Source organism: Sapajus apella, unplaced genomic scaffold, assembly GCF_009761245.1.
Source record: "Sapajus apella isolate SASKATOON/1434 unplaced genomic scaffold, GSC_monkey_1.0 scaffold83, whole genome shotgun sequence".
NCBI lineage: Eukaryota > Metazoa > Chordata > Mammalia > Primates > Cebidae > Sapajus > Sapajus apella.
Genome location: NW_022437023.1, coordinates 4367347 through 4379708, shown reverse-complemented (window position 1 = coordinate 4379708; position 12362 = coordinate 4367347). Strand labels below are relative to the sequence as shown.

The window sequence follows — 12362 nt, the reverse complement described above, 5'->3', positions numbered from 1 at the left end:
TTGAAGCCAGGAGTTCAAGACCAGTCTGGGCAACATAGTGAGATCCTGTCTCTACAAAAAATGTAAAAAATTGGCTGGACATGGTGGCATGTACCTGTAGTCCCAGCTGCTCAGGAGGCTGAGGTGGGAGAATCGCTTGAGCCCAGGAGTTGGAGACTGCAATGAGCTGTAACCCTGGGTGTCAAAGCAAGACCCTGTCTAAAATTATATATATTTATATGCTAAGTGGAAGAAGCAGTCACAAAAGACCACAACATACATGTCAAAAATTTATGGGGGCTGTTAGAAGAGACAAATCCATGTAGATAGAAAATAGATTGGTGGTTGACTGAGGCTGGAGAGGTTGGAGGGAAATAGGGAGTGACTGGTAATGAGTATGGGGTTTCTTGTTGGGGTGAAAATGTTCTAAAATTGTGATGGTTACACAACCTTGTGAATATAGTAAAAATCATTGAGTTGCATACTTTAAATGGGTGAGTGTTATGTTATATCTGAAGAGAGCTAGAAAAAACACATATAAAGAAAGTAGGCCGGGCACAGTGGCACATGCCTATGAGCCTAGCACTTTGGGAGGCTGAGGCAGGTGGATCACCTGAGGTCAGGAGTTCAGCTATTGGCCAAACCCTGTCTCTACTAAAAATACAAAAAGTACTCGGGCGTGGTGACGGGGACCTACAATCCCAGCTTCTCGGGAGGCTGAGGCAGGACAATCGCTTGAACCCCAGGGGCGGAGTTTGCGGTGATCACACCAGTTCACTCCAGCCTGGGCAAAAGAATGAAACTTCATCTCAAAAAAAGAAAGTAAAAGAAGGACATGCCCTCCTTGGTTACAGGTCGGCTCCCAGCCCTGGCCTGACTTGGGTGGTGTCCTGTTTAACTGGGCACCCTCCAACATTGGCCTGGAGACTGTTGCTCTGCCCCTTCCGACCACCCAAGCCACCCTCAGTCACCCACCACTGCTACCCCAACATACATGTGCTTTTCTGGTCCCCAGCACCTCTGGACAGTCCTGCTGTGCTCCCCTGGGGAGGGTTTGGGACTCCAGGTCCCTTTCTTAGGACTATTCCAAGCACCTGGAGCTGGCAGAGCCTTGCCTGACATGCATTTCTGACCTTGGCCCCAGACAGGCCTGGGCAGCAGCGCTCCCATGAAGAGGCCGCGTGCCATGCTTTGATCCTGGGCTCCAAATCTGCCTAGGCCCGGCTGGTGACTCCTGAAGCTGGGAGAGGCAGCCCAGTGCCCTTGGCCTTCCTTTGTCTCTTCCCCTTCCTGCCGGCCACCTGTGATTAGGGGGAATGGAGAGTTATGGGAAGGAAGGAAGGGTGCATCCCAAAGAGGAGACACTAAATGGAGTGTTTTAGAGGAGGGGGATGTGAAAGAGAAGGAACAGCTGTCACAGGTTGGACAGGCTTTTATTGGGGAGTCAGGGGTTGCTTTCTTTCCCTTGTCCCTGCTTCCCTCCCCCGCAGAACCCCACTCCAGTGGGGCTTGTCCTTCATCTGCCACTTGCAATCCCCATCCCCAGCTGTGCAGGCACTCAGGGAAAGCATACTGTGTGGGCAGACAGCCCCAGGCCAGGCAGGCAGTGAGCTCCCCCAAATACTCCCACCCCCAGAACTCAGGTGGGAGGGGCAGGAGAGGTCTGGGCCTGGTGTGCAGTCATCAGGCAACCTGGAGCTTGCAGCCAGCCAGGCCTTGGGCCTCCAGGATGGTGTGATGAGGCATGTGCCCCGTAGCCTTTCCCTTCCAGAGGACCTTAACAAAGACGCATCTTGTTTAGGGGCTGAGGACAGGGTGGGGAAGATGACAGGAGGACAGCTGACCTCTTCACCCTAAGAAGGCAAGAGGCACTTCTGGGGAACAGTCCTGGACTCAGATGGTTCAAGGAAGAGGCCAGGGGACTGGGAGGGTCCCAGGAGTTCCTGGGAAGCCCGAGATCCTCTGTCTGGGAGAGAAAGCTGATGGCCACAGGACAACCTGAGAGTGGGCACATGTTAATACTGCCCAGAACAGTCTGCAGCTGGCTGAGGGATGGGCCTACCCAGAGCCGAGGCACTCCTGGAGCAGTGCCAGAGGCTGGCCCTGTAGACACCTCCCAGGAGGACAAGGGTGCTGGCCTGGAATCTGGCCAGAATTTGGGGTCAAGGGGGACTGCTGGGCCACAGAGCATGACCTGCCCAGGAAGCTGTGACCTCTCACTTGGAGAAAGATAATCCAGGTGGGCATGAGGCTAGGGCCCCCTGCACCAGGCCTTGCCTTTCAGTGGTATCCCCTTCAGAAGATTCCAGCCAACACCAGGGGAGGGAGAAGCAGTAGTCCCAGGAGAGGGCCCCACACATGACCAGGGCACGAGTTCAGCCCTGACACGATGCCAGGTTTGTCAGGGACCTCTGCACCTGAGGGAAGAGAGAGGCTTTGCCTCAGCCTAGAGATGGCTGTGCCTGACATTCCGCCCACGCCACCATGCAAGTTGGGGGCGGGCAGCAGCCAGGGAGGAAGCTCCTACTTAGAGGGCGCATGCCCCACCATGCTCAAACCACCTAAGCTGGGGCAGGATGCTGACATTCCAGAGCCAGGGAGGAAGTAGGACATGCTACGGGCCTTACCTGGCAAGAATGACTGCAGGGCCAGGGTACGCCCACCCGTGGCATTAGTGGTGGCAGAGGTATTGGGGAAATTGGGCAGGGACTTGGAGGAGGTGTGCCCCATGTGGTCCAGTGTGGCCTGCAGCTCACCTGGCTTGTCCTGGGCTGGAAAAACTGAGGCCAAGACCTCACTGGAAGGAGGCAACTCAGCCTCAGTCTCACCTTCAGCCTCAGCCTCAGCCTCAGCCTCAGCCTCCTCCTGGGCATGGGGCACGAGCTCCCTTGTCCCTGTCAGGAACATCTTGGGGTCCAGAGAGTTCTCTGGGCTCTTGGAGGGCACTTTTGTTTTGTCTGTCACTTTGTCTGCTGATTTTGGGATAGGAACATGGGTCGATGTGGGGAAGGTAACTGGCACCTCATCCAAAGAGGGCAGGCTGTGAGCTGCCAAAATGGAAGGGACCTCAGTTGTTACAGGAGGTGGAGCCTCTGTTGCCATGGAGGGAGGGTCTTTCGTTGCTAAGGAAGTTGGGGCCTGGGTTTCCACAGCAGGCAGAGCCTTGGTTGCCAGGGAGCCCGAGATCTCTGTTACCAAGAAAGCCGGAATCCCCGTTGCTAGGGAAGAAGAAGTACCCATTTTCCTAGAGTCTGAGGCTTCAGTTGCCAGGGAGGATGGGGCCTCAGTTACCAGGGAAGGCAAATCCTGATCATCTTCCGGGCTTCCGATGGGTTCTGATAAGACAGACGAGAATTGGCATGAGTGCTGCATGCGGGACCCCACATCTCTCACCCCACCGCAACCCAAGTGAGGCGACCAAATGTCCTACCAGGACACAACACACACACACCTCTCCGGCGGATATGTCCCTTACTGAAAATAAACGTTACTTCTGGTGATTGACACAGTTGCTCCTCCATCCACCTCCTGGTCCAAGTCTCCCTGCACCCGCACGTGCCCTTTTTCAGGGGACTTCTCCAGCAGGATCCTGGCCCCTCACAGACCGCCCCCCCCCCCCCCTCCCCCCCCAGGCTGGCCCCGCCCGTTTGAAGCTCTCTGACCACGCCCACCGTCCTGGCCCCGCCCACGCCTCGAGACCCTAACGTGTGGCCACTCCCACCTCGCCCGGGCCCCCGGAAGCCTCCAGACTTTCTAACATCTTCCGTTTGAAGCGTTGGAATCCGGTCACTTGGAACGACAGGGCGCCGAAGTGGCTGCTCCGGGAGGGCTAAGGGAGCCGCCAGAGGCCCCTGGCGTTTGCATCCCGCCCGGCCCCTCACCTGCGCACTCACCGCTCAGTCCAGGGAGGCTCTTAGACCATCCAGTCTGCATCGCATCCCTTCCACACCCCCTGCCCCTGTCTATATCCACCCGTGGACTCACCACAGAGGGAGTTCTTGCAGCGGTAGCCAGAGGGACACTGGGAGCACGGAGTTCCCTCCTGGTAGGGCCGTTTCCCCTTCACGTTCCCCCTACAGGTCAGGAGGATGCTGCGGGGATGGGTCGATCCCCTCCCAACCCTCTCCCCAGCTCCTATGCACACACCTAGTCTGGAAGTGCCCTTGGGTCTCCTGACTGCCAGCCACTGACTTGCTGGGCGACCTTGGGCTCCTCGTGGCCCTTGGCCAATGAGAGCAGACGCCCATCGGAGCCTTCACAGCTCCTTGGACGTATAGCTCCAGACTGAACCCTCTCCTCCCGCTCCTTCAGGCTGTGGCCAACTCTGCCCTCCCCTTGGCTCTGCCCCTTCCTTCCCCGCTCTCCATCTCCAGGGCTCCCGCAGCACTCACGGGGGCTCATAGTTGCACACCAGTAATTGGATGTTAGTCTCCTCGACACCCTGGAGCTTCTCACAGAAGTGGGAACCGCAGCCGATCCTCTCTGTCTTGGCCCAAACCACCTGAAGGAGGGCAAACGTAGCAGTTCAGCCCCATGCGAGGTGGCATGGTGCCTTCCTGGCATCCCACTACATCTGCCTTATAGGGACGGGGAGAAGAGCCACCCTGTAGCCTGTGACATCCATGTCCCCAAGGCCATGAAGGTTCAGGACAAAACTCTGACCAAGGGGAGGGATAGGGGACTTTGTCCCTAACAGTCTACTCTCCTCTGCCAACCCCACACACCACCAGGCCTCTTTTCCACTCAAATCCTTCCCTCAGCTCCGGGGCTGTGATATACCCTCATGAATTTTTCCTGTGGGCTCTTCCTAGAAGCCCTTGCATTTTAAATGAAGGTTATGGCCAAAGGAAAGAATCTCAAATGGTAGAATTTTAGATCTCAGCAACAAGAAAAGTCCAAGGTGGGGAGGAGGGGGAGCCATTTTGTAAGTGGAACTTCCCCCAAATCACAGTTGAGCAGGACCTGTTCTGGCTGTTTCTCAGCGTGGGTGTCTTGGCTGCTAGAAGGACTTCTGTCTTTATCAAACAAAAAGCCCAACAACTTTTGTGTGCTGCCATAGGGTAAGACCAGCAGCCTTCCCTTGCTGGTTCTAGGCCCAATCTGCCCAGGAATCTCTGCTGAAATCAGGGAAAACTCTCCCGGTGCTGAACACCTTCTGGGCAGAAACGACCCCAGAGTGCATGCACCCTCAGCCCCAGAGAAAGCTAGGGTGGAGCTGGCCTGACTCACTCCCTGCCCTGACAACAATCCCTGCAGAAGCAAGTGTGTGGGTGTGGAGGAAGAGGGAGGGGTGGCAGAATCCAGAGGGAAAGGAGCAGGGAGAGTGCTGGGCCCTCACAACTTCCTGACCTGGGTGGGTGCTGCTGGGATCTCCTTCCTAAAGATGAAGACTAAAAATACCGTGAAAAAGAGGCACTGAGAAATGGAATTGGTGGATGTGGGTGGGAAGACGGTTGGTTTCTTTTAATTGTCATGTTATTGTTTGTATGACACATAATCACTGGGAGGAGAAAAAAGAATTCAGTAACACTAATGTTAATACACATACACACACAGACACACACACACAGACACACACACACACACACACACACACACACACATCTTATCTGCAAGCCCAAACTATCAAAATGCAGGGAGAACCCAGACAGGAAGCAAAGTGTGAAAGTGTGACCGGGAAGCAGGAAATTCTATCAGAAATCTCCAGAAGCCTTCATTCCGCCACAATTTGCTCTTCATTGTTATGCTTAATGGTTAAATGCAAAAGAAAAACTAAACAAAATTGTCTATTTTTGCTTGATTAGTCCCTGGCAGATGAGAAGCAGCAAATTAGACACCATGATAAATGACAAAAGAGCCATAGAGTGAAATTTAGGGACCATCTACTGCTGGGGTAAATAGCCCTGTACAGTCTGGGGAAAGGGGAGTAGGACTGCTTGGAGCCCGGTACAATATCGCCTAGGACAATAAGCACGATCCATGAAACTAGCTCTGTGACGCCTAACATGCCCCACTGCCCCCACCTCCCCCCCTTTTTTTTTTTTTTGAGACAGGGTCTCCCTCTGTCGCCCAGGCTGGAGTGCAGTGGCACGATCATGCCTCAACCTCCAGAGCTGAAGTGATCCTCCCACCTCAGCCTCCAGTGTAGCTGGCGCGAGCCATTGCACCCGGCTAGGTTTTTTGTAATTTTTGTAGGGACGGGGATCTCGCCGTGTTGCGCAGGTTGGTCTCCAACTCCCGACCTCATGCGATCCTCCCAGCTCAGCCTCCAAAATTGCTGGGATTACAAGCATGAGCTACTGCGCCTGGCCTGGCGGCCGAGGTTTTCAAAAGATTGTGGAGAAGCCGACTCCCTCAGAGGCCTAGACAGCGTATTAGTTGCAGTGAAAAGACAAGATTTGCAGTGTCTAAGGAGGTTGGAGTGAGGCCCGCCTCCTGCAGTGAGGACGCTCCGGAGCAGGGAAGGCAGAGGTGGCCCCACCCAGGGAGTACATGGCCCCACCCCACGCCGCGAGGCCCCGCCCCGCCCGCTGGGCCCTCACCTGCGTGTAGTGGCCGCACATCTGGCCTGGGCTGCAGGTGGCGGCGCTGAGGTTGTAGTGCTCGCGCTCGTGGTACCACTCCTCCATGGCCAGCGGCACGTCCATGCCCTCGTCGGTGATGGCGAACAGGTTCTCGCCGCGCCGCCCGCGCTCCTTGTTGTGTCCCCATACGCACTGCCGTGCGTAGGCCTTGGCGAAGGCGGCCAGCTCCTCGTCCCATCTCTGCAGGGCAGGCGGGAGAAGGGAGGTGAGGATGCCCACAGATGCCGTGGGGACCAAACAAAAGGTCGAGGGAGTCGTGGGGAAATCCTTCTGGCCCATCCTTAGCGAGGCGACTCTTGGGCATGGCCTGGAACAGGTCTCTGCTCGGAGTGGGCTTCTGTGGGGAGGTGGAGGATGCCACCCCAGGGGGCAGAGCTGGACCATTCACCAGCTGTGTGACTACAGGAACGGCCTAACCTTTCTGCACCCTCAGAGGCTGAGAAGAGTGGATGAGGTGGGGTTGGTGACAGTGTTATTATTAAAAGCCCCATGTGAAAAAGGTGGCCATCCCTGCCCCTGCCTACGTCCCAGGCCTCCTTGAACTTCTCTGAAGAGCACAGGTGAGATTGGTGTTGAGGGGCTGGGTTGTTTATTCAGCCCATTTCCCTCCCCCTCAACCATGAACCTGACTTGAGGGCTGGCACCCTCCTCTCCCTCTAAGCCCCCACTCTCCCCTTGGGACAGCCCAGCCCCCATGTCTTTTCCTCTGCAGGCTCCCTCCCCAGTGCTATTCCTAATTGCTCCCAACCCTTGTCAACAGCAACCCCCTTTCTCCAAGAAAATAAGTGTCTCTATGTGATACTGAATGTCACAAGCCTGTCACCAAGGGGCCTATTTTCAGAGCCTTGGTAACCCACTCTCAGACCCCAGTGGCAGTGTTCTCCAGTGGGGACCTCAAGTGAGATGGTGGGAGAGGGCATTTTAGGTTTGGGGCCTTTGAAATTGTGTCCCTGGCTAGAAGAACAGACCGAGTGTGGGTGGGAAGAGGGATTAACAAGGCATCCAACCCAAAGGACTGAGGAGGGAAGCCTGGATCCCATTAAATGCTGTCCTTGGCTTCTCCTGGAAATCCATGGCCTGGCCGCTGCTCTTGCTCCACCCTCTGGGGTTCCAGCCAGTTGTGGGAGCCAGACATCCCATAAAGTGCCAAGAGCTTGGGTGACCCTGAGGGGAGGTGGCTGTGTGGCCACACCCACTCTGCACCCACTTAAGGCTTTCAAGAGCCGCTACCTGGTGTGGGGATGGGTGCATCCGGCTGAGATAGCTCCACAGCTGTGACCTTGGGTGAGTCTCTTTCCCTCTCTGGACACTTTTGTTCCGAATCACTGGTCCCTGAAATTCTCTCAACTCTAGCAACAGTGGGAGATTGGGAGTGGGAAAGGGGCAGGGCGCTGGGGACCAGAGTCACAGTGTCTGAGATGACCTTCGAGGCGCCAGCCTGGACTGTAAGTGCCATCAGGATAGGGCGGTGATGGATCCCCAGTGTCTGGCGCAGTGCTGGCACATGGTAGGTACTCAACAGATACTTGTCAACTTGATGACTGAGACAAGGCCCTGCTTAAAGCAGTCTCCCCATACAGAGCGTGGCTGTCATCCCCATTCTGACTGGACACCTGGAGCCCCACCATTAGCATCATTGCTTTGGTCTTAAGGATTCTCAGTCAGTCATCCAGAGCCCCCTGTGGAGTTATAAGACTCTCAGCACCCACCCACACTGGCCACATGGTCACCATCCACAAGCAAGCCCATCCATTCATTCATTCATTCAACAGTCCTAGGCACTGTGTCAGCACTGGGACAACAGCAGGAACCAAGAAGCCCAAGTTTCCACTGACATAAAAGTCAACTAGGGCCAGGCACAGTGGCTCACGCCCAGAATCCCTGGGAGGCCAAGGCAGGTGAATCACCTGACATCAGTAGTTCGAGACCAGCCTGGCTAACATCGTGAAACCCTGTCTCTACTAAAAATATAACAATTAGCTGGGCATGGTGGCGGGCGCCTGTAATCCCAGCCATTTGGGAGGCTGAAGCAGGAGAATTACTTGAACCTGGGCGGCAGAGGTTGCAGTGAGCCAAGATCACTTCCATTGCACTCCAGCCTCGCCGATAAGAGCAAAACTCCATCTCAAAAAAAAAAAAAAAAAAAAAAAAACAGTCAATAAGGCCACCACATGGTAAATGACAGACGTGCAACAAGTACTCCAGGGGCACCAAAGAGGGCCATCTAGCCCAGCCAAGGGTGGAGAGGGAGACACTAAGCTAAGTGTTAAAACATGAGGCATTAGCCAACTGGAAGGGAGAGGCGCCCTAATCAGAAGGTACACATCAGCAAAAGCATGAAGCTGGGAAACACTTTGGCTGGGAAAAGGCAAGCTGTTCAGGTTACAGAAGAATAAAGGGAGAGTAGGAATGGAGGATGGAGAGGTAGGCAGCGGCCAGAACACACAGTCTTCTCAGTTAGGAGCTGGAGCTTTATCCTGAGGCAGTAGGGAGCCACGGGAGCCACTGAAGAATTTTGAGCAGTGTCAGGCCCACGTGTTGGATTATTCATTCTGACAGCAGAAGGCCAGAGACTGGGGAACAGGTAGGGGCTATCCTAGGAGTCCTTGGGTGCAGAATGAAAGAACCCTGAACCAGAGTTGTACCAAAGAGAGAAGGGGCTAGAGGGAAGGGTTAGATTTCAAGGAAAATTGAGCCTTCAGGGGGGCAAAACTGGTGCTGATTAGATCTGGAGGCTAAGAGAGAGAAGAGTTCATGATAACCCTCACCTGCCTCACCCTGGATCTATTCCCTCTTTAGTATTAATCAGATACCTATTGAGCACTTACTGTGTGCCAGGCATTCTTCTGAGTGCTTTACACATATTCACTCATTTGACCCTACAACCACCAGAGCTACAAGGGAATTATTCCACCGTTATCATCTCCGTTTTACAGATGAGGAGAGTGAGGCAGAGTTTACCTTGGCCAAGGTCACAAAGCTAATGAGTAACAAAGCTAAGATTTGAACCCAGGCCATTTGGCTCCAGAGTCCCTGCATTCACCGCTACTGAGGCTGAATCTGAGTCTTGTCCTGAGTATTTCCTGGCATCCCAGCCCCAGCCTCATCTCCTCATATCACTCCCCATTAGGCAGCAGCATATCCCCTCAATATCCCAGCTGCCTCCCAGAATGCTGCCCCACTCCAAGGTGCACCTCTGTCTGAGAAGCAGCTCCCAGCCTGTGTGGCCCCCAGTCTCAGCCACCAAGAACTATAGGGCCTCAGGGATCTACAGGTGGGGAAACTGAGGCCCAATGATGTGTCACAGGCCTCAATCAGGGAGCTGCTGGCAGAGCCGCAGCCCCAACTTCTGGTTTGTTGTTCACCTTTCCTTGATGCCCAGGCTGGCACAGCTGTGAGCAGCAGTGCTGGGTGTGTGTGCAGAGCTCTTCCTAGATCTTTCTCACAGGTCATCCTGTGATGCTCGGGGCAGGGATCGCCAGCCCCATGTTTCCATCTGGAAACAGGCCTTTGAAGGGAAGGGGTCCACCCAGAGTTACTTCAGCCAGATCACATGGAGCTGAGGTTAGAACTTAGGTTTGGGGCCCCAGGCTCACTGATGTGTTCCCCAAGGTGCATCTCTGCTCTCAGGCACCAGCTCTGGGGGGCCCTGAACACTGCTCAGCAACCTCCCCGGCCACCCGAAGGTGGCTAGAGGGGACAGGCTAGTTCAGCCCTCAGGGAGGGCAGGAGGCGGGTGAATTTCTCGCTTTATCTCCTCTAATCCTGCATGTAGACATCCCGCCTCCACCCTGCAATAAATAGCTCTTCCTGACAGAAGTAACCAGCCCTAGATCTAGCTTCTGTCTCCTGTGTGCGTGTACATGTATGTTTACTACATCTGCATGTTTCACCAGGACATAAATAGTATTTTTACATGTTTTCAAACTTCATGTAAAGAGACCCTTCCTCACCCATTCAATCTGTGAGATTCAGTCCATGCTGGTATATACGTAGCTCTCATTCCGACCTCTTTTTATAGGTGAGACACAGGATCGGCAAGGTCACAGGACTTGCCTCGAATCACAGGTCTTGTAGGTGACTGAGAATTTGAGCTGTGTGATCCAGAGCCCTCTTTGCTTGTGGATCCCACTGTCACCCACCTCCTTAGCACCCGCCTCCTACCACAGGTGCCCACACCCATCCTGCTGCCCTGCTTCCTCTTGTCCTCTCCTTGGCAGGCATGTGAAAGGCCATTTTCACAAAGGTGTTAAGAAGTTCCCGGGTTCCCCCACTGAGGTCACATGCATTTGAGGACGTGCTGGGGAAGGTCACTGGAATGGGAATCCAGGGCTTCGGGTCTGGTTCTACCAGCTGTGTGACCCCAACAAGTCCCTTTGAGCCTCACTTTCCTCATCCGTATTATGAGCCTGCTTATAGGGACTGCGAATTTTATTAAGTGGGTGCAAAAGTCATTGTGTTTTTTGCCATTAAAAGTCGTGTAATATAATGTCAGGGACTCGGAGACTCTGTCACTGACCAGAGGAAAGAGAGGAATTCTGGAATAGCTTCGGCATGAGGAGCAGGGTAAGAGGGCCTAGAGACAGACCCTGCCCAGCGCCCCTTCCATCCCAGCCGGCCAGGGCCTGGCCATGCTTACCATGTGCAGCATGTCCGATGCAGGCGGGGATGTCTGGGCCCGGTAGAGGTTGTGCAGCTCCACCATCAAATGCTTCTCCTCATCTGTGAGGCCTCCAGTGGGGCCCACGGTGGCCACCAGCAGTAGCAGCGGCGGCAGCAGAAGCATCAGGAAACTGCAAGAGCTGTGCATGGTGGCCAGCCGTCTCTCCTTCTCCCGTCCAGGGGTCTGGCAGCTGGATTTAAAGTCCTTCCCACTCAAGCACCACCCTGGCTGGGGTGGGGCAGTGGGGGCCGTGTCTGAGGCCCAGCCCGACTCACACAATGTCTCAGAGAGGGCTGGGTGCCTTGGGTCCCGACCAGCATCGAGTGCACTCCCCTTGGAGTCCTTGGCAAAAACCTCCCTTCTCTCGGTAACGGGGGCTCAGGCCAAAAGCTGTGTGAGTTCCTAAGTTGTGGACAGATGCTTCAGGAGACAAATCACAGTAATCTCTGCAGAGCTGTGACTGGTTGTCCCCAGGTCACACCCACTTGGTGTTGAGGACAGATAAGAGAAAGGAAACCACACAGACCCTACCCTTAGAGGTGTGGGCAAGATGAGGAAGCTATAGGCTTTTGAAAGGACAGAGGAAGACCAGATGTATTGATAAAAGGCTAAGCCAACCCAAATCAGAATCCTGGTTCTGCCCCTTGCTATCTGTGTTTTGGCAGCTCTCTCAGGTGAATCAGTGACAATAGTACCCACCTCAAAGGCCTGGACAGAAGATTAAATGACATATAATGTACATAAAGCACCTAGTATGGTATCTGGCACATAGTAGGCCCTCAGTAACAGTAGACAACCCACCTATGTGGCCTGGGCCTTGGCAGGCTACCAGCCCTATGGGGAGGCAAGACTCTTGCCTGGGGGAGGGGCCAAGGTCTTCCCCACTGTAACTGTATTTGGGAATAGGGCCTTTCACTATGGACAAAATTTTGGCTTCCATGTATCCTCTCTAATGCATGTGCTGGACATGCTCATTTGGAAGTGGGATGCTGGGCCCCCTGTGCTCTGAATATGTAGAAATATAATGTATCCGTTTCTTAAATCAGGACAGAGCAGAAAAGCAGAAGGTTGAACCAGGAGCTCTGAGGGGAGGGTATTGGAAAGGAAATAGGCTCAGCAGCCAGGTGCTGGCATTA

The 12362-nt window shown here is 54.5% G+C and overlaps 1 protein-coding gene across 3 annotated transcripts; it reads right to left on the bottom strand.

Moving 5' to 3' along the window:
- Window positions 1–1393: 1393 nt before the first annotated feature.
- PI16 (peptidase inhibitor 16) lies at window positions 1394–11699 on the bottom strand. Of its 3 annotated transcripts, none has more exons than XM_032253593.1 (7): window positions 11203–11699; window positions 6522–6743; window positions 4371–4480; window positions 3964–4052; window positions 3216–3314; window positions 2257–2390; window positions 1394–1832 (listed from the first exon to the last, which is right to left on the bottom strand). In XM_032253593.1, the coding sequence occupies exons 1-6, from the start codon at window positions 11371–11373 to the stop codon at window positions 2275–2277; spliced, it is 807 nt and encodes a 268-aa protein (XP_032109484.1). In that variant the 5' UTR covers window positions 11374–11699; the 3' UTR covers window positions 1394–1832; window positions 2257–2274. The 3 variants fall into 3 exon arrangements, with proteins under 3 accessions (XP_032109484.1, XP_032109482.1, XP_032109483.1); XM_032253591.1 differs by having other exon boundaries at window positions 2257–2396; window positions 2607–3314; window positions 11203–11696; XM_032253592.1 differs by having other exon boundaries at window positions 2607–3314; window positions 11203–11696.
- Between the last annotated feature and the right edge of the window lie 663 nt (window positions 11700–12362).

Excerpts from the sequence above, each read along its gene's own strand:
- PI16 (XM_032253591.1), bottom strand. The coding sequence starts at position 11,373 with ATGCACAGCTCTTGCAGTTTCCTGATGCTTCTGCTGCCGCCGCTGCTA. Across the intron at positions 4,481-6,521 it reads TGTGCGGCCACTACACGCAG|GTGGTTTGGGCCAAGACAGA; the intron begins GTGAGGGCCCAG and ends GCCCTCCTTCAG. Across the intron at positions 2,397-2,606 it reads CCTGCAGTCATTCTTGCCAG|GTGCAGAGGTCCCTGACAAA; the intron begins GTAAGGCCCGTA and ends CTCTTCCCTCAG.